We start from the raw sequence: 25452 nt of genomic DNA on the forward strand, positions 1-25452 counted from the left end.
TTGTCCAACTATTGACTAACTAGGCTCAAAAGATTCGTCTTGTCAATTTCGACCAAACTGTCTAATTAGTTTTTATTTTTATTTATATTTAATACTCCATACATACGTCTAAAGATTCGATGTGACGGAGAATCTTGAAAAAATTTTGGGTTTTTGGTGGAAGTAAACAAGGCCCAAATAGATTTTTCGCGCGGGAAACTTGTAAGCAGCGGCTCGTCGCTCTGCTCTCGCCCACATAGCCGTGCTCCAGCCCAGCCTCCAGGGGGGTTAGGGTTTCGTCGATTCGTGTCGGGCCTCCTCCCATTTCCTCTTTGCCGTCGTCGCGCGTGGTCCGGTCTGGCGCTCCGATTCCTCGCCGTGGGTAGGTCGATTGGGGTCCCTAGGCCTCTCCCGCTCTCCGCCCGCGGGGTACGGCACGGTGCGGAGGTTTCGTCCAGCCCTGGTTTTTCTAATGCGGTTAACAGGCGCGTTCCTGCAGCTAGGTGGTAGACTGTGGTGCTGTTGGGGGCGGTGATGTCATCATATAGCAGAGTAAACCTGTAAATCATGCCGATTGCAGTTGAAATACATGCCTTGGGAACCACTGTTATCACACATTTGGTGATTTGGAAATGTATGTAAGAAGCAGTTCTGTCCCTTGCTATTGCTACGGATTTTGTTCTCGGCTTAGTACATTGTTGTGGGGAATTTTTGAGGAATGGCAAAAACAGGAAGTGAGATGGTGATAACTTATTTACTCAAACCATGATTTACAAAGTACCTCAGAAGAGTATTCCTTGGGTTTAGCCTTGGAAGTGTTTCACTGACAAAATATTAATGCAGGCCTCGGTTTGTTTACTCTGTGTAAGCACAACACGGAAATGTTGATCCAATTCTGGAATGCCTGTGAATGATCCTCAAATTTGTTTATAGAATTCTTTTTTTGTCTAAAGCACATAAAATTTGTACCTCAATTGTCACTCAGCTTCAGGGATTAGGTAAATGAATAACTGAATCAGTGTTAGTTGTGATGTTGGAATCCATTAATGATTGGAAAAGGTAAATAGACTGGATTAAGTTTAGGAAGATCAATATTCCCTGTAATGGTCTTAGTCATCTTAGTGGTACCATTCAGTTGTGGTGCAGCTGAGCCAACCTGTAAATCATGCCAATTGCTTTTATGCTTCAAAGAAAAGGCTTGGCAGCCACAGTTAACGATATTTTGTCAGCAGTGGATGGATTTTGAGTGTCAGCCAATATTTCTGTTGATTTACCAGCTCAATGGGCTGCTTGTGCTGGGGACTGGGGAGGCCATTCTTGGTTTAGTACATTTATACAGGGATTTTTTTTTCTGTGAGTTCAGGTTTGTGCTAGACTATATAATGGTAAAAATAGGTAAGTGTGGCATGGTGGAATAGCGAATCAACCTTAGTATTGAAGCCAGAAACAGTAAACGTGACAACTTATTTTTGTAAGCTATTGATTGTAACTGTGGGAAGTACTAGCACACTAGCGGCACCGTAGCCCATATGAGACGATCACAACCTAGGCCGGACTTTGGACCTATGCTTTGGTGTTGGATAGACAAAATAATTTTTTACCCAGCCTAAAATTTGTTCCCACGGGGAGTTGAATCCAGAACCTGAGGAGTGCTACTAGAGCCACCTAACCAACCTAGCTAGAGATCCGTTCACCCCACCTACATAAGTAATGGGGTACTACTGGTTTGCACCGTAGGAGCATGCCATTAGTAATATTGGCCAGAACTCTGTATTCCGCATTGATCCTCAAATTTGTTTATGGAAGTATTGATTTGTCCAAATGCACATTAAAGTTGTTGTTCATTCGCCATCCAACTTTGGGGATTAGGTAAATGAATAGGTGTAGTTGTGATGTTGGGGTCCATGAAAGATTGGACAAAGTTAAATAGATTGGTCCTATGCATATTCTCCTAGCTTATTTAGAAACTTGGAATTGTGCAACACGTGGATGGGAATGGGATGCTTATTTAGTATTATTTTGTTTTGGTGGGAAGGGAAATGCCTATGCTGTACTGGTGTTGTATTGGTTTTAATTTAGTTCATTTTTTTGCTAATCTGATTCTAGATATGCTATGCTGTGTTATTTTTTTTAACAGCATTTCGCCATTGACTTTGATCCAAAATAAAAGTTATCGTTTACATTATGGTGTCCAAGCAGCATAACTGCATAACTAAAATGATTTTGGTAGTTTCATCATGGCATGCCTGTGGAGCCAGTGCATTGATGGTCCATAAATTTCATATTTGTGTTTCTTGAACATCTGTTTGGACTCATTAGTTTGTGCACTCTTTGTGGACCATTCCACCAATCCATCTTCAAATGCATATTTGTAGTTGTTATTTTTGTTGTGTTACAACTTACAATATTACTATGCGATGCCATGGTCATTAAACCTCTTAATATCATACAGTTGTTCAGAAGTTTCCAGCAATTCACATCCATTGGTGTTGTTAGTCTAGTTTATTTTACAAAGAATGCGTGCAAGACAGTTATGATATGTTATAGCTTACATCATGGCACCACACCAGTACTGATTTTGTTCATTTTAGCTGTTTTACTTGAGTTGTTATAGTACTACAAGCTAACAGCTGAAAATATCCTACAAATTTTAAATTGCCAGTCCCAATTACCTATAAGATAATCAGCTCGCACCTACCAGCTCAACAACTTTCACCTGCTTTGCACTGACTTGCATGTGTTCTTACTGGAATTTTCCATGATTATATTTCTTGCTGGTGCCTTTATGACTGATAAATTGCCTCTATATCCATCTATCTGTATGTTGTCTTAGACAATGGCATTTGACTGTTAAGCTCTGTGATGTCCATTTCTTTGCATAGGTCCACACTGAACACATATGTGTAAACCAACTCCACTAATAATGTCGGTGTTGTCATTGTTTTATTGCAGTGGGGCTGTATAAGCTACTAGTGGGTCGTGAAGCCTTCTTGTTTCCTATATAAAGAGTTGTTTCAGATCCTCGAGAGTTGAGAGACTTGACTCCTTGGAGGTCATACAAGAGTCTCAATAATGCGTTTGATACCTTGTGCAGCATCTCTAGCATCAATTATGCTCACTAAGTCCCTATGATCTATTGTATTTAGCTATCATAATCGTCCTGAATAACTTAATTAGTGAGTCCATTCTTTTCCCTCCTCTTTATATAGCAACTTGCATTATAAGATTGCATCCAGGAACAAGATACAGTATTTGCGCATGGCCTATTTGGTGTTGAGTTCATTGCATTTTCTCATTACCTAAACATTATCACTGTTCGCTTGCACATTTGTAGGGCCTAGTTATGGATGCAATGTGTATACCAAATATATCACACCGCAAGGATTTCACTACTACCCTTGGAACAGTCAAGGTATTTATCAAACCACCAACTCGATTTAATTTTATTGAAGTCATATTAAAGTTTTCTTTGGATGCAGTAACTTTTTGGCCCCATTCTGCTATTTTTGAGTAAGCGTTACTAGTATTTTTTGGGTGCTGTTTGAGCATGCTTTGGTTAATTATCACAACTTGGCCACTTGGGTAAGGGAGGCTAATCTCTGTTGTGGTGTTGGATGTTTCCACAAAATACTGTATGAGGCTAGAAAGCATATACGGGTGCTCTATGATATTTATTTTCTTCTATTTACATTCAAATAGTATTGCTAATCTCACTGCACCTGTATTTCTAGCTGGATAGTTGGAACAAAGTTCTCCCTTAGAATCACTGAAAGGTAGTTCACTGGATGAATGCTGCTTTTAGTTTGTGTCCACACATTTGCTAATTTCTCTAAACAAGTAAATATGCCTTTGTTCCTTTCGTGGTCTTAGCAAGCAGTGGCTGTCAATGTTTAGCCTAATACCAATACCATCAATATCTGGTAGGTTTTTACTTTTAGCATCTAAAGTTGAATAAGGTTTCCAGCTTATGCTGTTGAAGATATGCTGCCTGAAACCTTAGTTTGAAGATAACAACACTATTGGTAGAGCTTGGAGTAATTACCCTATCTGTACTATTCGCTATTCCCATCATGTTGGTCCGCTCAACTTTACTTCAAAGCAAGGACTTGCTTGACCATTTCGCTTAGTCTTATGGAGCTATTATTATCCCCACAAGTATTACAAATAAATCTCCAAACCATTCAGATACTGGTAAAATTTCAAGCACTGTTCAGACATATGCTTCTTGAAGTTATGCATCAAATCAAAATAATTTCATCATCTAAAAATATCAGATCAAAATAATTGCACTTCACTTCTTTCACTCTCACAAAGTAACTAAAATTTCCATCTGGATATTTGGATGTATTATATAGAAACAAAAAACTATTTCATCTTATGATCTATCTGTGTTATCTATCCTCTTGAAAAGGGTGGTAAATCTTTTCCACTACTTGCTAGGAACTTCTGTCTAGATGTTTCAGACTTTATATAGAACTGTATGTTTTATCACACATGACTGAAATTTATGTTGTTGCAAAGAATGGCATTAAGAAATTAACCTAAGGAGGTACAGGTTTAGGGTACTTCTTTATGAACCATGAACATGAGTGCCTGCTGCTTGCAACTTTCGGAGGCTATTCCATGGTAGACCTAGCAATTCATGTAATTGTATAAGATGGAAGTTTACATGCCTCGTTCCAAATACATCTTTCCTGCATTGTCAAATACTTTCTGCACATCTAGTTCAGGCAAATATTTCAATGACATAAGATCTTCAGAATAATCATCATTTTTTATATTTGTGCCATCAAAATCTTGGCTTTTTAAGTTCTTCTGCAATTCACATTCGCCAAGGTAATAGTAAAATATTGAACCAATTTAGTGCACATATGAAATTTCGTATTCATTTGTATGAACAAATGGTAAATAATGTAAGTAAATGTAGAAATCGAATTGCATTTGATAGTCGTAGTCTCAGCACCTCGAAGCTCCTTGATCTATTAAGAATGCTGGCAGCCAGAAGCCCAAAAGTGATATGGGATTGACATGTTCCATGATATAACATTTCCCTTAAAAGTCAAATCTGCTAAGGAGCGCAGAAGCTAATGTGCTGACTTTTCATGATTTAGTACTGTGATTGATTTCATGCAGGTTGTAGCTGTAGTTATGCTGTTAATGCATATCATGTATATACTCCTATTCATGTATTTGGTATTCTTGGTGTATCATCATATAGGCATTATATCATGTTTAGCATGTGATGAAGTGTTTTTTCAGTGTTGCCTATGGAGATCCACTCTATTGGCTATATTTAATATAGAAAAATAAATTTAAAGAATACCCAGAAAATATGTGACGGTGTAACCAACTACATATATATTGTTCATATTGCAAGATGAATAGATGATGCAGGAAGTGAATGCGAAGAATCTTATGCATGTAATGTGCTAACCTGGTTCACTTGGTCTTACATGATACATGAGGTCACTACATGGGGTTCCCAAATGAGCTTGTTATGGTGCTGCTCTCTCTATACTATACTTGGGCTGAGATTGATGCTATTATATAGACCTTGTCGAGTGTCGCAAAGTAGGCAGAGATGTTCTTGTACCAGTATACTGGCTGGCACTTGCAAATGTTTCTAGTCCTTTAGTCCTTAAGTGCCTTGGGCTATCTGCTTTTCAATACAATAGATTTTCCTTATCAGCCTAACCTAATGTGGTACCCTTTTTTACCGTTCCTTTCTGCCAGCAGGAGAGGTCTGCAGATCTTTGCACTAGTTTGTTTACCCTTGCATGTGAATCAGTGGTACTGTGGTCCTGACCTGTTTACCTGAATCGACCTTGGATGTGTTAGCAAGGATAGATAGTTTTCGTTTATCCTTGCATCTTAGTCAGTGGCTACTTAGTCCTAACTTGTTTATCCAAATAGACCATAGATGATACTGAACCACTTTCTTCAAGAGGCGTGCCCCTTTGTTTAGCGTACACAGCCTTAGTTATGCACATTTGAGTATCACAAGTGGTTTCTATTTGGTGCTAGTGCTAGCATCTGCTGTCATTGCTTTGCAGAGTTGTGACGTTGCTGCTTTTGGTTCTTGCAGGGGGAGGCAGTGCCACTGGTGGGCAGAACCATGCTTGCTGATAACAGGAAAAGGGTAGGCAGGCTGCAGACTGAAGGATACCTCGCAGCTAGGATGTGCATCATTGTATACACTGCTGCTGCTTGCCTCCCAGACCTAGCCATTAGGACCTGCCCAGGCTCCCCAACGCAGGTCCAGGGCAGCACCCCTTGTAAGCTTGGGGTCGTAGTCTGCACGTGCCCATCGACTGCTCCTGGCAATTTCGGATGAACTCATCAGCTCTTCCTGGAAGAGCACAAGACAACTCCTTTCTTTTACTCTTGCTTTCGCTTTTGTTAATCAAGTTTCATGTTTGCAATGGTCTGGTTGTTTCATGTTTGTAATGGTCTGGTTGCAAGGTTGTGCTATGGAAAAGTGAGCTGTACCCAAAGTGCTAACTGCTGTTGCTGATTTGATCCCCATGTGGTGCCTCGTGCCGCCTGGTTATCTTTTTGGCGATGTGGCATGTTTACAAAGTGTGCCTGACATCCAGGGCAGTAGCTTCTTTCGGTGGTCTTTGTTAAATTTGTTAACTGAGTTATTTACCTGATAAAGTGGCTTACCCAGTTCCGGCTTTTTGCATGGTCTGCACAGCTAGGTAGGTAGGATTAACATGTTTTCTTCCAGGCTATATATGATTCTCTTGCTCTGAGGTTGCTGCTGCACTGCATGGAGTTGTTACATCCTTAGGAGCTAAGTATCAGTAGATCACGACTTGACTCTGACAAAGATAGCAAAGGTAGCGGCAGCTTTCTGTGCCTCTCTTCTGCGTGTCGTCCACTGCAAAGGTCTTGTAATTTGATTAGCCGCTAGCCTGTGTAGTATGTGTTGATTTTTGCTGGTGTGCGAGTGAGAATGATGTGTGCCCAGCCTGATGTTTTCTACGTGCCGATCCATGCTAGTGTTGTTTAACGTGCTAATTGGAAATACTAACATTAGGCAATTACTGAATCAACACGTAGAAACCACAAACCAGGACGCAGGGCACACATTAGGCTGTGCGAGTTGACATGTCTGGCTCCAGATATAACAGTGTGGATATTGTGATGGTGCTCAGCATGGAGTCCTGGCATTTCTACTTCAGAGGTGGAAAGTTATGTCGCCTGCACATACTTCGGTAATAGGAGATTATCCAAGCATTGGTATATTATAGGTAGTGTTTGCTTCTTGAGGTTTAGGATGATTTCACTTTTAGGGCTAACTTGGAAGTAAAGGGAGGCACGCCCAGGGATACAAAACCCCTTCATAAAGAACTAAATAATTATTCAAATGATTTCTCTATGGATTTCCCACCCTGGAAAAAGTCAGGGATACCAAGGGCATTTGAGTTTTCGAATTAGCCCTTAGACCTGTTTGGTAAAAAAAGACAAACAGAAACCGAGAATAACTTTGTCCAACTTACCTCTGCCATATCACAAAGCTAGGCAAAAGCTATAAGCCAGCTCTAAGGGCGTCCTCAATAGTAATCAAATAGCTAGTATAGAAGAAATTCTATTGGCTATATGGACGTCTTTAATGGTAATTTGTAAATAGCTAGCTAGATGAGGTATCGAAATAATAAAAAAGTAACATTTCCATTGACTATTAAGGAGAGAGATCAAATAGCCAGCGACTCCCAAATAGGTAGCGCTTTCAAAATAGCCAATCTAGTATGATCTCCTAGAAATATCTCTCTCATATAACTCTTCACTATAGTATTTATTTTTTCTTATTTATGTCTCATCTCGCTAGCTATTTGCAAATTGTCATTGATAGCCAATAAAATTCCTCCTAGATTAACTATTTGGGAACCACTGGAGACGCCCTAAGTGTACAAAAATCAACCTTAAACTAACTTCGACACAAAATATTTTTTGAGTTTTATAAAATATCATGGTTTTGTAAAATACTTTTTTGATTTTAGAGCGCCATAAAGTGTTTGGATTTAGGATTAGGGCTCATGGTTTAGTATGGCTAAAACTGTATATTTTTTTAGAGATCCAAATCTCTACACTAGGAGTCTGTTTGGATACGATAGTTTAAGAAAACTATGGTATTAAATAACCATGGTTTTATATAAGTAAAATAATCTGTAAAACCATGTGAAAAAGAAGTTTAACGTGTAGTTTTAAAAACTCTAAATGATGTGCTTTTAGCAGTACCATAGTTCTAAAAACTGGATGTTTGTTATATCAAAGCACCTCACAACTTTGAAAACTAAAGTATTTTACAAAACCACATTATTTATCAAATACTTTAAAACTTTGAATCTAGATACGGCTAACTTTTTTTCCTAAACCATGTTTTTATATGTCTATGGTTTCTAAAATTACAATTTCTTAGTATGACGGTTTTCTTGAAACTTCAACACCCAAACAAAGATCTAAGTGGTGTAGCTTTCCTATCCAGTGAACACATGAAAATCGTGAACTATTAGAAAATTAGGGCGCTTGCACTATTATTGTCGGTGTTTTGACCCCGGGGTAACACCAACGAGTGAATTTGTATGCGTGCTTCCTTTTCCGGATGGTTATGCAAGAATGACACAAGTATTTTATTCTGGTTCGGGCAAAAGAAGGCCCTACGTCCAGCGGGGAGGGGGGAGAGTGTGTATTATCTTGCACCTAAGTGCTTGTACAGGGGCGAATACAAGTGGATCAAACTTAGGGTTCTAAGTCCTAGCTGGTTGTGGGAGTGTGTGAATGGTGTTCTATGTATCTTGTTCCCTTTATATCATCCCTGGCCTCCCCTTTTATAGTTCCAAGGGGAGGCCTAGGTTACAGGGTATAGGTGTCTGAGTAGGCCTCGATAGGGGTGTGGTGCCGACCTACTCGAGGCCTCCGTACCGGCGTGGTCTCGAGCCGTCTTGTTACAATTTACTTTGGTGATGATGACGCGTATATCTCCTGAGTGTACATCGTCTGGTATTGGCTCAGGCTCGCACACGCCTGTACGCGACGGTCGTCATGTCTAGAGTGGTTGGAGCGCTGACTTCTATCGTTCAATCCTTCCCTGGGAAGGAGCGTGCGTACTCGAGGGTCTGGCGGCACGTGCGGCTCTTGTTATATGGGAGCGCTGACTTTGTTGTGTCGAGGGCTGTCTTGATGGGATATTACGCCTGCTGTACTGTACTGGTTTGTACCTTTCTCCGATTTTTAGGATAAAGCTGGGAAAGAGGGAATTTGACGGGTGCATACTCCCCTATCACGCTTCCCGCGACTGTCGGGTTAGGTGGGAGCATGTCAGTCGCATTAAATGTCCTGGCTTCCGTACCCGCGACAGGCTGCGGGGGAGCGCTTTTGCGCTCGAGGCCTGCCGATTTGCTCGACGCCCTTTCCGTAATCGACGATCGCTGGCTGTCGAGCCCTGGACCATTCGCTCGACCGTATTTTCGTACTCAAGGCCAGGGTCGACATCGTGCTGTGGGTCGAGCGGCGGCTTTGGTGAACCTGTGTTTGCACTGGATCGTCGAGCCTGACCCTCGAGTTGTCTTTGGATTTTTTCATTATGAGTGTTTGCTAGGGTACCCTCTATTGACACCTTCGACAATTATAAATTAGATTACTCTTGATATTAGCAATCAACTAGAGCTCAAAATCTACACACAAAAATAATCCGCCAACATTTCATGAAAAAAGCCAAATATGACAACAAATGGGTAATATCATCAAGTTTTTGAGGATGTGAGTATGTGACCACGTGTAGATGTAACACCTTTTTATACCTTCATCCAATAAGAGATGGGGAATTCCATCTCCTTTTATCCCTTAAGGGCACCGCCCTGGATCTTACATATTTTCATATACTGTAAAAGTGGACTGATTCATATGAAATTCTTACATTTTAAAGGGTCCCTAAGTATCCCCAAACAACTTTTCCTTGATTTAAGCAAAAAATCATCAGCATTCTTTTTTCCTTTAGGAAAAAATACATAAATATAGATGCTCACGTACATTAGCTGCTATGAATGTACATATACACATTTTATCTCTATGAACACCTCTGAAATATTCCATCTACGGATTGGAGATTAACACAACAAGTCTAAAAATCCACGTCATCTTTTTACTGAAAAAGACATATAAAGCTTCAATTCCTAGAGTTGTTTTGAGTCAAACTTTTAACCTCTAACTGAATTTCTAGAAAAAAATGCTAAGATTTATAGTACCAAATTAGTACTGCTAGATTTATTATAGAATATATTTTCATAAAATACTCATTTTATGTCATAGATATTGATGCTCTTTTCTATAAAGTTGATCAAACTTAAAAAAATTTGATTGACACGGATTTTAGAAGTTGGAACTTTTAGAAATAGAGGGAGTACCATGGTTTGAAAAATCTCCTTACAACTAAAAAGACCAAAACGTGGACAAACTTTTCGTGCGACATTCTTCTCTCGCGGTTTCGTCCTGCCCCTGCGACGCGCATCCCGCCCGGCTCTCTCTTCCGCTCGGAGCCCCGCTCCCAAATCCGCCTCTCCTCGCCGCCCCCTCCGTCCCTCCCAGATCCGCGTCGACGCAGAGCCCCCCCTCCCAGATACTCCTCGGCCCTCCCGTATCCTGCTCGGAGCCCCGCTCCCAAATCCTCCTCGGCGCCCCCTCCCAGATCCTCGTCGACGCTCCCCTCCCAGATCCTCCTCGGCGCCGCCTCACCAACCCACGTTCGCCCGCAGAAGCCACCGCCGTCACGTCGTCTCTCCCCTCTGCAATCTCCTCTGCTCGCCCTCACCCTCACAGTGGTACCGCTCGCCCTCGCATTCGTTGTTATCGTCTCCATTGCACACGCTGGTGGTGGCGTCGCACTCGGCCCTCGCCCACACCCTAACCATAACCACGCTGCTGCGGCGGGCATCGTGAGCCGTGGCAGGGACGGGGCAAAGCGGCGTTTGAAGTGTCGGACCCAAGATCTACGCGTCTCAAGTTGAAGTGATGCGGCGGATGCAGCGTCTTAGGGCATCATCGATAGGGTGGTGCTAGAGGCATCGTATACCCGCCGGCGGCGGCCAACACCCACCAGGTATTCGTACCCCTTCTCTCCCCTTCCTGTTTTCTGAAACCGAGCACATGGATATTATTTTTCTACTATGAATCGCTAGCTGCAGCTAGCATCAGTCAAGGCAATTGCTTGAAGTGTATAAAAGTGTTTTTTCTGCAGTCGATTATATTGATGGTCTTATTTTCTATAGTTGTAAATCCTACAAATTAGCTAGACACAAACTTGTGTATGAGGAAGTCGCAGAGCCTGTGCTTGAGGCAAGTCTTGCATTCCAGATGACACTAATTAATTTTGGTGTTTACCTATGTCTGGTAAGTCTGTAGAAATTGTGGTGTTGTATCCGATCTGTCCAATTCTAAAAGTAAGAAGAAAGTTGAGGGATCTTTGCTTCAATTGCTTAGGGCACATCAGGGGTTTCAATGACTGAGTGTTTTTTTTCTGCAGTCCATTTTGCTGATGGTCTTTTTTTCTGTAGTTCAAGAGGCTGAACCTGAAGAAAAATTATTGGAGGTGTGAATCCTACAAATTCAATATGAGCATGAGTTTATTTCATCATTTATTCTGCTGAATATCATTTAATTAAGTGTCACTTTAGCTCTTGTAGCTGCACCATAGATATATCGCTGAAATGCACCATAGATATATCGCTGAAATGCACCATAGATATAGCTGCATCATATAGTGGCAAATTCAAATGCATACTGTTTAGAGCATCTCCAAGAGATTAACCAAATCATTTTCTAAAGATAAATTTAGCTATTGTTAAAGGAAAAACGTTTCTAACAGACTTTGTAAACGACTCTTTAAATTTAGTAGCTCTCCATCCCACCTTATTCGCTCTCTACTTTTGGATAGCCTACCTCACTAGCCATCCTTTACAGAGTCTCTTGGAGTACTCTAATATTTTTTGTCAAATCTATTTTAGAGAGTAGCTAAATCAGTAAATTTGGCTATTGTTTTTGGCTAATCTCTTGGAGATGCTCTTACAGATAATTTACATCAGTGTCAGCACCCAAACCGGAACTTCTTACCATCCATATCAACTGTTAGGAGGGCCTGGAGTGTTGGTATTTTGCTTCTTTTTTCCATCTAGAAGTAAATTGTGAACTCAATGAAGTTGTTCTAGCATATGTTTTGTTTGACCATTCAGTCATTAGCTGACAGGAGGGTCTGGACTGCATATTCCATTGTTGGTCTTTTGCTTCTGTCTTCCTCCAAGCAGTTCTGTTTTTTATCCTTTTGTATGTTGCATCGCTCTTTGCACTGGTTCTGTTTTTCTGGATCCATCTGGCTGCAGTCTGTTTTGTTCTGGATTAGTGATGGATTTGGAAAGCGAGGTGACTGTGTGATATGGAAGTGATCACATGGTTTCCACCACAACTCTTGAGCTCTTTCCTACAAGAGAAATGCAGGATTTAATGCTGGCTGTTTTCTGTGACATTTTCTCTTGTTTGCTTTAGAAACATTTTTTTAACAAACTATGATAGTTGAAATTGTATCCCACTATCTCCAATTGCTGCTTTGTGTTACCAGTGGATGGATCTTGGATGTGTTGCTTTCTCATGCATGCATTGGTGAAATAATAGCAATAATGTATATACATTTATTTTCCTTTTACTTTCTTTTTTGACTGAATGGCTACTTGAAAATTGTTAATTCTAAAACAGGCAGTATAGCTATTATGTGCTTCACATTATTGTAGTATCTTTTCAGGCCTGACCATACTACCAGAGAGCTGGAACATCGCCACCAAGGTCCACTACCACGCCGCCATCGAGGACCAATGCCACATCCGCTCAACCATTGCTGATACCAGGTGTTCCAACCCCCTTCTTTTTGCTTCCTGCTGTGCAAAATCGGCCAACCCTAACTTTGTTGTGTAATTAATCTTACCTTTGTTGTGTTGTTGGAGATGATCGTGAGTCCAACATATTAGTTAGCTCAATGTGTTGTCTGCATCTGAGAAACAGAGAGAAGCAATTTACAACGCATTTGCACAATCAACGATTAATTTCCTTTTTCACTGCACAATGTGTTGTGACAATTGTCTCTGTTATTTGGAGATACACATTTCTTGAAATAGCCAAACAGTGACTAGAGCCTTTCTTACTTATGGAGAGAGAGGTCATGCTTAGGGGGGAAGAGCTCATGATGCTTAGGAAGTTTGTTCAGTTGCATTTGTGAAGTATTTGGCTTACAATTCTCTTAAAATAGAATGAACACTTGTTGGTCATTTATTGCTTTTTGCTCTTACTTTCTTTTTTGCTATTACCTGTCTATGGTTGATTGCTTTATACTCCGACCATCACCGGCCCACATCACCGGCCATCTCTCCCACGCGGAACTCGGGCAGTCGCTGCCATTGCTGAGGGTGTCGCCGTGAGGGGAAGCTGCGCCATCACAGATTGCCAGTGGGGAACAAACAAGACCTAGGAGTGGCGACGACATCGCGTAAGCCGAGCGGTAGCGGCAACACGCATTGTTGACGAGCGTTGAAGGCCACGCATAGGCACCGAGGTCCATCCTAATCTCTGGTTTATTTTCTTGTGTGCACTGTCCTTTCTTCATTAATCCCATTCTATCACGATTTAGTCAGTTCTCGATCTGTTACTGTCCCGATGAACCACTACTCCAACTAAGAAAATATATTATCAAGGTGGGCACCACTATTGATTAAATAGTAAGATCGAGGCCTACTGATGGGGCACACATGTCTCAATATATCTTCTTTTTTAAACAACAATGATAACAACAGCCAATGTAGTAACATCAGTTAATTAAGCTACAATACAGGGGATACCACCCTATATATCTATACTTAGATCTTGCGAGCCATTATTAAATCATGTCTCCTCTGCCCTTATATAGGAGAAGCCATTCAGCTGCCATGCATTATGCATTCTATTTTACTACAAAAGCCACATCAGTCATATTTATACATCTGACCTGAAGCCCGCATCGCCAGAGAGGACAGCTTGGCAATCAGGCATCGCCGCCCATCACCTCTGGCTACCTGCCCATTCTAGGTGCTGTTCAATCGCCCTTCAGTTCATGGTCCGGCAATTGACTGAATGACTGAATTGGATATAGATTTACTCAGCAAAACACACAGAGGCGAGGTCAACTGCAACTTGTAGCTGGTTCAGTTGGACTGCTTTACAGTTAGTTGTTGGTAGAAATGCAGGCTGCTTAGGATCTAAATTTCTTTAAGATGGAATATATAGCATCTTATTTTCTGTGAAATGTCAAAAGGAGAAATGTATAATTTATCAGTGCATTTGGTTTGAGTATAGCATACGGGTTTGGATACAATTTTGTTATATTTTGTGATGCTTTATATAGTAAAATAACACTCAAATTCTGATTTCATTACAGGTTAAATCTTGTGATCTCAGATGAGAACTTCACCTGTAATTTTTAGTATCTTAAAGCATGTTTCTTTTTTTTATGTTTTCTTGCCAATACTGTCTGTATTCTATCATTTTGAAGGCAATAATTTAAAGAAATCTTAACTATGTCCAGTTTTGGCTCATGTTTTTACTAACACGTGTTCCCAAATGATTTTTTTCTTTGCTAGCATGTGGGTGTTTATAGTTTAATTATTTTTATACTGTAGAAAATACAAGAAGTGAGACATTTGTGTCATCATCTCCTGTCTACTCTGTGGCATAGTCACCCAGAAGCTGTAGGAAACCTTTAACACCTCGCCAAACACAGTAAGAAGGTTAGTTTGAATGTGAACCCTGCCCCACAACTGCTGCAGTGAAGTTCAATTAGTTTCTGTATGCTCAGACAAAATTCAAAGAAACCCCTTCAAAATTATCTTTTCTGTTTTATTTTTCTGGCCTCCTACATGCCTTTCTCAGGAATACAACCATCTAGCAATGACATGTAGTCTACAATTCTGTAAACCTGAAATCTATAAATACTGATTATGTTAGCACAAAATCAACAATTGCCGAATACAAATAATACAAATACATAGGTTACTGCTAAATACTGAATAGTGAAAACAGAAACTACAACCATGAGTTTCCTTAATTAATTGCCCTCTTATACCTGTTGTTTATTTATTTTCTTCAAGTCATTCCTCGCCTAATGGTAAAATAAACTTGCATCTGAGAGGCTTGTCCACACTCTTGCAAATAGATAGGGCTATTCTAAAATGTGCCTACATGCAAGCATTAGCCGTTACTCTTCAGACAACTGAAAGTTGAATTCCACTCTAGATTTGTTGATTTTTTTTGGTACCTGATAGATCTTTAAGATAGAAGGGAGGAAGTATGGTATTTTCACTTGTTGCCTGATAGCTTTCAGAGGTGCTTAATATATGATCTACTTAATTTGAACTGCTAGAACTGAGATATTCGAATATGTGTTTTTCTTCTCATGTCCCATCACTTGAGTTCCAAAAAAAGACACTCCTTGTATGTATATATGGTCTATCTAGATGTATGGATTTTGACATACTGCGGATCATTTGAATGCACTGGACATTCGAATGATGCATGCATATATCTCTTTACTAATAGTATATAATCTGATTTATTTTATTAGTCACATTAATTTTATGTTTCGAGTAGGAAATGAGAGAAAAATAAATTGCCAATAGCATGAAGCTGAAAACTAACTATATGTGATCTTTTCTATGATTCTTTATTTCCCTATAGCCACCCAGCCTGCACTTGTTTTCACTTGTCCATATTTAATTTGGTTTTACAGGAGCGGTTTGCAGCTCCATATGTTTTATTTGTTAATATTTGTGGTCATGTACCTACTACTGTGGCTGTACATTGGTTGATTCCATTCATCATCACAAAAATAGTTTTCCTCCAAGCAACATTGATTGGCACACAAAGAAGCAAAAGCATGGATGCAAAGGACATTACTCTGTCAAGCAGGTGAAGAGATGATGTACCATGTATGATTAGTGGATGGGTAGATAAAAGAAATTGGTATAACTATGTAATGGCTGATATTTCGATGATGTGGCTTGATGCGAGAGTATATTAGGTGATATAGATTATCATTATGAGCTACACTCTTAACATTGTTTTTTTTGTAATGATACAGCATACGTCAAACTTGAGTTATAATGTTAATTTCATGAACATTGCTTTTTATATTAAATGGCACTTTAATGTTGGTATTTAATTTGACAGTATTATTATTTTATCATGTGATCCGTATATTTATAATAAAAAAATTTAGTTGTCCCGTAGCAACGCACGGGTACGCTACCTAGTACAACTAAAAAGACTAAAGAGGGGACATTGTTTTGGTGCGGCATTTGGTTTCGTCCTGCCGTGCTCGGTCGTGCGTCCCCTGCGTCTCCCAGCGTCTAATCTAAACTTGGAAACCGGCGTCCCCTCCCCATCCCCTCCCCTCCCCGATCCCCTTCCCCTTTCCACCGTGAGCAGCCCCTCCGAGGACAGCGGGCATCGCAGAGGCATTCTCCCCCTCGCCTTCCTCCCGAGACGCAGCCTCTTCGCCCTCCGCCGCACAGGACGACGCTTCCGAGCACACTCTCCTCCCACGCACCGGGACTCCCCTGCGCCTCAGTGCCCTGAGAAGTGGCGACCTCGCCTCGGCACTCGCAAGCGCAACCCTTGTCGCCACAGTCACCGCCAGTGGCCTCTTGGCAGCAGGAGGCAGCGTCCATGGTCGGGGGCGTCGATGGGAAGGAGAAGCTGCGCCACGGAGGAGAAGCTGCGCCAGCGGCAGGCCGTCTCAGGTAATATCTGTACTCGCAATTTGGTCTCCATTCCAATTTACAAAAGAGCAGTGGTCGGAGGAAAGGGGCGAAGAGCAGTCGCAATTTGGTCTCCATTCCAGTTTTTATTTTTTTATTGAGGCCTCTATTCATCTTAATAATGATCAGTGGGTCAATGTAGAGATTAATATTACTTTTGATTTTGGGCCAATTTATTGAGGCAATTTAATCATGATTGTTTCGATTTTCTCCTGGGATTATTACATTTTAATTGATGCTTTACGATGATAGGAACTGTAGTTTCATATGTTGCAGACTGTATAACTATAATTGGTTAGGATGGGAATCAGATTCATTAGGACCTTATATGTTTTTTACCGGAACTATGGATTGTTCAGAATGCGTATATCATTCTTTAGTACTATATAGATGCTTTTCTACAAATGAGACTGACAGTGAAGGAACAAAAACGCTATAGTAAGAAAACTAACAGCTTACCTGCTTGAGCAAATTAGTAGAGCACGATACAAAAAAGTGAGTATGGTCTTGTTCTAACTCAACCTACCCTGGTACTTGCTTCCCGATTGTGCAAATCAGTAGATGGTTTCTCAAAGAATGAGAAGGTATACTGTAGCTCAGTCTAATGCATTTAGAGGCTTGATTCCTGAGAATATTGTGTATGATCTAAATAAATATGGTTATGGATATTTCACTTGCACATTCTGGATTCCTGCTCTGCAGATAAACACAATTCATCACCCGCCATCCTCACCATTGCCATCATGTGCTGCCCTCACCCTTGCCATGGAGCCGGCGGTGCCTGCGCTGCTGGTGGGGCTCGGCAAGGACGACCACCGCGAGGGGCTACACCCGACGCCGAAGCACATCGCCAAGGCCTTCCGTGACGGCAACCAAGGTATGGCAGACGCACGGCTTCCACTTCCACTTCCTCCTCCCCTGACTTCTTGGATCCGTTAATAACAACCGTCTCAGTGCTTTGCGTGAAATACCGCTACAATCTGGTGAACCAACGCCACAACCCGCTCACGTGCATATGGACTCGATCTTGTAGTGTTCCTCCCCAAGGACTGCAGATTCATGCCTGTTCATTTACCCCTAATCTTTCATCATATGTCAGTTGTGGTTGTTGTCAAATAAGAAAAAGAATAATTTCAAAATCTTATCAGGAGCCTGCAATGTGATTTCTTGGCCATAGATCTCGTTTTTTGATGTCTTGCTCGTCGTGGATTTGTGTTTTCTTGTTCATTTCTTTTGTTTTTGTTGGATTGCACGCTCTGCAATATGCTTTTCTTGCAGATCCTTTAGTCTTCTGTCACTCTTTTGCTAACATGGTGAATTGATTTTCAGATCAAGAGTTGGAGATTGTGCTGCTCTGCTAAAAGTTTGAAGAAGGTGAAGTTGTGGTGTTTTGCTTGTTAGAGTTTGCACTTTGAGTTTCTGTTCAACTGCTCCTATGCGATTGTTGTCTTCTCAATCTGTCTCAACAACCATGGCTGGGCAAACAGGCAAGGTAATGAAATGAAATATGATAGATAAGAACTCAGTAGGTGAAGCAACAAAAGAGAAGCTACTGGCGTCTTATCAGCAGCAAGAGTCTCCAGCTTCTGTGATGGTCTGATACTGATGGACAATGATTCTTCAGTTGTCTCTTTACTTCTTTAGTTTCTAATAATGATGAGTCACCGGTTCTAGATGGGGACTCTGATGAGTTCAAAGTGGAGGAAAACTTGGATGGTAATGGGAATAAGGAAAAGAAAACGTCTTAGAAGATCAGTATAGGTGACGGCTTTGCTTCTTCATAAGACCATTTTTCATCTAAAAGGTACTTTTACCATCTCGTCACTGCTCTCGATAATACTTGTTAGCCTGTACTCTATGTTTAGCCTATGCCATCTTATCATTGTTTCAGAATAACTATTTTAATATTTTCTTTTGTGCTCGTGTCTCTAATATTTACATAATACACAATTCCTTGAATTTGTCACAAGATAGTTATGAGACTCCAGGAATGCTGCTCCACCTGTAAAAGTGACAAATACTTATACTGATGTCCTACTGGGCTGTCTCAAACTTAGTCATGCCTATCACTTATCTGCATTCATTTGCTTTCAAGTAACATTACTTGTATTCTTGATATATAAACTTGTTTACTTATCAGTTGGAACTGGGCTGCTTGTATCCCTTACAACTTCTTATTCCAGCAACAAATCAAAGGAGAAACTAGGTCAAAAGGTATTAAAATTCTACACATTCACTGAAGCGATATCTGATGATTTTTGTTGTTACAGTCTGGCGTCTGGCCCGAAACCGTGAAGCTGCTAGGAAAAATAGTCTAAGAAAAAAGGTAGAAGAGAAGCAATATTACCCATGTGAGAGGCACATATATTTGAATCTGTATATAGGATGATATAGAGATATGATGGAACTTATTCGTAGAATTATTAGTGCACGAAAGAAATAGATATACTAGAGAAAGATTACAGTAGAGTTTGTGAGCCTACGACATCGCACTCTCTGTGACTATATTAATTTTACGAATTTTGTTTTTTATTAAATGTCACTTTAATAATGATATTTAATTTCACTATATTATTATCTTATTATGCGACCCACATGTTTTTAGTATAAATGTTTTGTTGTCCCGTAGCAACGCACGGGCACGCTACCTAGTCTATCACTAAAAATATAAGTAGCCATAAATGCTAAGTAAGCCCTTACTTCATGTAGGTTCGAGTTTCTGACATTATGTGACAATTTATGCGGGCCGGAATGGTACTTTGATTATTGGAGCACCTAAAAGTTGATGGACTAACTACCCACCGGGTGTGTTGAGAACTTGAGATTAGTGTCCATCTTCCCAGCCCGGCCCATCTTGTTGCTTTTCCATCCTTTCCTTCCACAAAGTTCCACTGGTTCAGTGCCTCAACGGTCACCGCTTTGTCGAAACTCAAAACTACGTCTCTTAACAGAAGAAAGCGTAATTTCGGATGACTACGCTAGCGGCTGGATGCCACCTCACGCCTCACCGAAGCAAGGCGGGCGTCGCCGCCTTCCACTGGGCCCCAAGCGCAAGCTGCAAAAGGCGGGCCGAGAGGCGTTTCGGTTTGATTTCGCCTGCCCACGCCGCCGGGAGGGGAAGACCGGCGACGCATCACCCATCTACCCATGGCGGCAGCGACGCTCCCATCCGCCTCCGCCAAGGCGGCGGTCCGGAACCTAGGCCGCGCCGTGTCCTCGCGCCAACCGCTCCTCCTCCTCCTCCACGCCTCCTCCCGCCGCGGCCTCCTCCCCCACCCCCTCGTCGCCTCCGCCAAGTCCCAGGGCGCCCACCTCCGACGCCCGCTTTCCGTCTCCGCCTCCGCGGCCGCCACTGGAGGGAACAACGGCGCCGCACCGCGCGCGGCAGAGAGGGAGTACGACTACGACCTCTTCACCATCGGCGCGGGGAGCGGGGGCATGCGGGCGTCGCGCGTTGCCTCCGCCCTCTACGGCGCCCGCGCCGCCGTCTGCGAGATGCCCTTCGCCACCGTCGCGTCCGACGCCCTTGGCGGCGTTGGTGGAACGTAAGACGACGACCCTCTCCCCACCCTGTAATAATCATTACTTACAATTCATTTGTTTTCACGGCGAATGTTTGGTTCGCCTTATGCGTTCCTGCTCAATACACTTAGCTCCATGAATGATCAGTTGCTTTGCGATCGTTAATTTAGTATCAGTGGAGACGATGACATGGCCTTTAAGCACAATCTCGTCTCTTCTATTTTTATGCACATCCTGATCAATGATCAGGTGACCACTATATGAATGTGAAAACCGATTAGTACATTCACCACTTAGAGCACATGTTTTTGGAAGCCATTAACATCATGGTATCGTTGCATTCACAGATACTATAGCTATATGCTATGAAGAAAAAAAAATGTAGAATGTGTACGAGCTCAGCTGGAGACAAAATTTGCCATACATCAATCGACAATGCCAGGTGCAGAAGTGACAAAGAGCATACATTTTGCAAACTACTACAGACTGTTAATTACTGCCATGATATACTGAGTTAGCATGACATTTTACTGCTATTAGAATCCTATTGATTGATTTTGTTTTTAACTAGGTATGCTGTTTCATCTCCCTCCAACTTGAAGACAGGCTCCTAGTAGCTACAATATAAATAATGTTCATAATAACTATGTTTAATTGATCGGTCTTTCCTTGAACTCTTCTTAGCTCATTTTGGTGTCGAAACTTTTCATATATGATGTTAGTTTATTTGTATTTCAGATGTGTGCTTCGTGGCTGTGTTCCGAAGAAACTGTTGGTGTACGCATCCAAATACTCTCATGAGTTTGAAGAGAGCCGTGGCTTTGGGTGGGTGTATGGGACTGATCCAAAGCATGATTGGAGAACTCTGATAACCAACAAAAATTTGGAGTTGCAGCGTCTTGTGGGGATTCAGACAAATACACTGAAGAATTCAGGGGTTACTGTAATTGAAGGCCGCGGAAAGGTTGGGTAATGTTTTACTGGAGATTAACTTTCTACGAATAACTTCTGTTGAGGGATTCATGCAATAATGACAGCAATTGATACATGGTCTGTTTAAATTATGCAGATTGTTGACCCACATACTGTCAGCGTGGATGGCAAGCATTACACTGCCAAAAACATACTTGTAGCTGTTGGCGGTCGGCCATCCAAACCAAACATCCCAGGAATAGAGCATGTCATTGATTCTGATGCAGCATTGGATTTGCCTTCCAGACCTGAGAAGATTGCAATAGTGGGAGGTGGATATATTGCTTTGGAATTCGCTGGTATTTTCAATGGCTTGAAGAGTGATGTTCATGTTTTCATCCGCCAAAAGAAAGTGCTGAGAGGCTTTGACGAGGAGGTGAGAAAGTATCATAAAATAAAGTACTTGGATATCAAAATTGAAGGTGCTAATCTGAGTTGAAGATCTATGCCTTGAGTTATATCTTAACTGCTTTGTTTAGGTCAGGGATTTTGTTGCAGAACAGATGTCTTTGAGGGGTGTCAAATTTCATACAGCACAAAGTCCTGTAGCAGTAACTAAGTCAGATGATGGTTTGTTGTCTCTGAAGACAAACAAAGAAACTGTCAGTGGGTTCTCACATGTCATGTTTGCAACAGGTCGAAAGCCAAACACAAAGGTTAATATCATTTTACCACGTCATTTCTACTTATGTTTTATGACATATATGTAGTATTCTCTTTGCATGCATCTTGATACAAAAGCGTATGTTTTTAGAATTTGGGTCTGGAAGATGTCGGGGTCAAAATGGATGAGCATGGTGCTATTGTGGTACGTATGTAATATAATGAGATCAATTTTTGTGCATTGACTTGAACTTAAAACTTTCCTGACTGTTGATCATCATTAAATGGCATTGGGAACTCATGGAATAAATCTGTCATTCTAGGTTGATGAGTATTCTCGGACTTCAGTTGATTCAATCTGGGCTGTTGGGGATGTCACCAATAGATTGAACCTAACGCCAATTGCATTAATGGAAGCTGGGGCAATAGCAAGGACCATTTTCGGCGATGAACCTATCAGAGCAGATTACAGGTACGTTTGTATATATGATGTACTTTCATGTTAGTTCATGAAAACCCATATGCCCCAACCTTTTACTGAATGTCAGTCATGTAAACTACTTCTGGCTATAAATTTTGAAATAAATTTGTACTTGTGCTTTTTGATAGTGCCGTGCCATCTGCTGTGTTCTCTCAGCCGCCAATTGGGCATGTTGGCCTTACTGAAGATGAGGTAATATAATGCACAATTGTATCATTTTGAAATTCATAACTTCTTTTTGTCAGTCTATGATTAATTGAGTAAAACATTACACTTGCAGGCTACTGAAACATATGGTGATATTGACATCTACATATCAAATTTCAAACCTCAGGGCAACTCTTTCTGGTCTACCTGATCGTGTGTTTATGAAGGTTATTGTGTGTGCCAAAACAAACAAAGTCCTTGGAGTGCACATGTGTGGTGAAGATGCACCTGAGATTATTCAGGTTTGTGCATGTGTTGATTTTCTATTGATTTATATCTTCATATCCATTCTTTAGTTAATTCATTATGCATGTACATTAATATACAGGGTATTGCAATTGCTGTTAAGGCTGGGTTGACGAAGCAAAATTTTGATTCCACTATTGGTGTTCATCCAACAACTGCTGAGGAATTTGTCACAATGAGAAACCCAACTAGGAAGCTCCGAAGACGCACTACTGCTGAGGTATGTTAATTCCATATTACATCGTAGAAATACATTGTTTAACTCTGCTCAACTTGTGTGTTCTGTGTCTACTTCTTACCTATTCATCTTATGACTTCAGGCAAAGACTAAAGACAAGGCTGCAAGTCAGAAATAGCTATCACTCGTTTACAGTGAGGTAAGCATTTGAAACACAAATATACGAATTTAGAATCATGTGGCATGATCGACTTATTTCTTAAATATGAGAGCAATAAATTGCTCTTTGTTATTATCCTGTACCTCACCAACATCATCCCAAAACTGTGCTCTTGTAGTTCTGTTGACAAGAGTTATCTATTGCATTGAAACTTTACAATGCAATGTGATTTTTCTACAAAGTAACATAAATTAACTCTTGTAATATGTTTTTCACAACTCGCAAATGAATGAGTGCGATTGTTTTTATTCCTCCATTTCTTTGACTCTAATGTAGTTTTGCTTGCAGGCATCCAAACCTGGTCATTTTTTAGCTTTGGGAACAAGAGGTGGGTAACTGTATAGCAGAGTAGCATTTGGTGAAGAATCCACAATTGCAGCTGCTGAAGAATGAAAATGTATTATAACATTGATCAACTGTCTCATATTGCATTACTTTGACAACACGGTTGAAATACCTAGTGTAGAAATTGCATTACTTTTGCAGTGTTTTGTTGAAATACATACTGAAGAAGTGGAGATCTTGGTATAACCACAAAGAGTATTTAGATGGTTTTCTTCTGTTGGGGTATATCCAGTTTACTGGCCTATATGCATGCACATGCATCAACCCTTTTTTTTTTCTTCCTTCCAGACACGCTGAAGTAACTATTATTTTAGTTTTTTTCGGGTACTGTATAAGTGTTGTCATCGTGCCTTCTCTTGTGTATATGTTTTTCTCGAAACAAACTCTTTCTGTATATGTTTTCATCATCAGATAATAGCGTGCCAGCATATATCAATACATACTTAGGCCACTCAGGAGACCAACAAAAGGTTGAAAAATGAATGATTGTAATGGTTGAAGCCTATAAATAAAGTGAATGATTTTAGAGTTAAGGGTCGCAGAATGTAATAGTGTGACACTTGCAGATTGAAAAGGGTTATTGTTCTTTCTTTTTTGTTGATACAATCATATTGGAGTGGTTGTTTTCAGCTTTGTCAGGTCGAAATAATATTTTTTTAAAGCACAATACTATAAGTGGTTTTTTTGATACAATCATTATTGGAGTGGTTGTTTTCATCAAAAGAGAGTGGAATAATATTTTTTAAAAGCACAATACTATAAGTGTGTTTTTTTTGATACAATCATTATTGGAGTGGTTGTTTTCATCAAAAGAGAGTGGAATAATATTTTTTTAGCTATGCGATTAATTTTTTTATAAATATTTTAAAGAAATTCACTGTGCTTGGGGGGAAGGGGGAGGTGGGGGGTGGTCACGGCCTTTGCCGCCCCCCTGTTTCCGCCATGGAGTGCAAATGTTACTATTGCTATATGTGCATACAGTGAGAACTAGACACTTTGTTGAATGCCCTTTTGATACACAATATAAAATTAAAACCTGAGCATTGTTTCGCTGTCAGCAAAAGAAGGTTATTCCCGGCCGGGGGCGCTCTCGTGTCCAAAAGATGGCCATGCCCATCTCCAGAGTCAGGGGCATATATCCTTTCGATAGGATGAATGAACAAAGTAGCTAGCTGCTAGTAACTTAACATAGCATACCACATAACATTATTATGGGTGCAGAAAAGGCTGTCCCATTCCCATGCCATGGATAGATATGAGCCGGGCGCACATATCTTTATCGGAATTTCAGTATACAAAATATTTGGTACGTGGATGAGGAATGCACCTTGGAATCTCTGTCTCTGTCTCCCCCCCCTCTCCCTCAGTTTAAAGGACTCTAGATAAGATAGGACGTCCATTTGCTTGCTTCACATATATATATATATATTTGCACCGCGTGTCAAGGACGATGGCGTCGTCTTCGTAGGTAGACCCGCCGGGAACAGCAAAGTGAAGGTTTTGAACAGTTGAGTGACGAGGTTGATCCATTGTCGACATAAAGCAGCCGAAAGCCCCTATTTTACATTCATCTACAGCTTCAGCGGCGGCTCGACCGCTACACTGTCGGCATGGGGTGACACCAGAGAACATCTGTTGTTTCTATAATTTGCGGTGAGAAACAGAGAAAGTTATATTCGAGTCAGGTAGTTAGCTAGCCCATCACATAACTGTGCTAGATGTGATATATATGATCTAGTGTGATCTACTTGTAGTAGGCACACGGATGCCGCTTAACTTTTTTTCCTCCCGCCGGCCGAGCAGCGAGCACTCCTCTGATGGCGATCCATCGAGGCTTTCCACCGCCACACCTCATGCAGATGCCTTG

The 25452-nt window shown here is 41.0% G+C and overlaps 1 protein-coding gene and 3 long non-coding RNA genes across 15 annotated transcripts; all 4 read left to right on the forward strand.

Moving 5' to 3' along the window:
* LOC110434504 lies at nt 216-6657 on the forward strand. Of its 3 annotated transcripts, none has more exons than XR_002452010.1 (5): nt 216-361; nt 465-613; nt 2932-3155; nt 3314-3391; nt 6065-6657. It is a non-coding gene; the product is annotated as an uncharacterized LOC110434504 (long non-coding RNA). The 3 variants fall into 3 exon arrangements; XR_002452011.1 differs by having other exon boundaries at nt 479-613; XR_002452009.1 differs by having other exon boundaries at nt 216-613.
* Nucleotides 10422-16182, forward strand: LOC110435617. 10 transcript variants are annotated; one of them, XR_002453423.1, is made up of 6 exons: nt 10422-11370; nt 11535-11569; nt 12049-12126; nt 12773-13576; nt 14676-14783; nt 15782-16182. It is a non-coding gene; the product is annotated as an uncharacterized LOC110435617 (long non-coding RNA). The 10 variants fall into 10 exon arrangements; XR_002453424.1 differs by having other exon boundaries at nt 10422-11080; XR_002453415.1 differs by having other exon boundaries at nt 10422-11569.
* Nucleotides 16427-19343, forward strand: LOC110431817. Its single transcript, XR_002449282.1, has 4 exons — nt 16427-16793; nt 17514-17688; nt 18141-18615; nt 19082-19343. It is a non-coding gene; the product is annotated as an uncharacterized LOC110431817 (long non-coding RNA).
* Nucleotides 19865-24175, forward strand: LOC8059472 (glutathione reductase, chloroplastic/mitochondrial). Its single transcript, XM_021460101.1, is given in 12 exon segments — nt 19865-20356; nt 21072-21297; nt 21403-21681; nt 21785-21961; nt 22060-22113; nt 22232-22380; nt 22518-22581; nt 22670-22719; nt 22721-22838; nt 22925-23062; nt 23163-23219; nt 23529-24175. Coding segments are annotated over 11 exon segments (1689 nt in total). The 5' UTR covers nt 19865-19958; the 3' UTR covers nt 23199-23219; nt 23529-24175.

This window comes from Sorghum bicolor, chromosome 1, assembly GCF_000003195.3.
Source record: "Sorghum bicolor cultivar BTx623 chromosome 1, Sorghum_bicolor_NCBIv3, whole genome shotgun sequence".
Lineage (NCBI taxonomy): Eukaryota > Viridiplantae > Streptophyta > Magnoliopsida > Poales > Poaceae > Sorghum > Sorghum bicolor.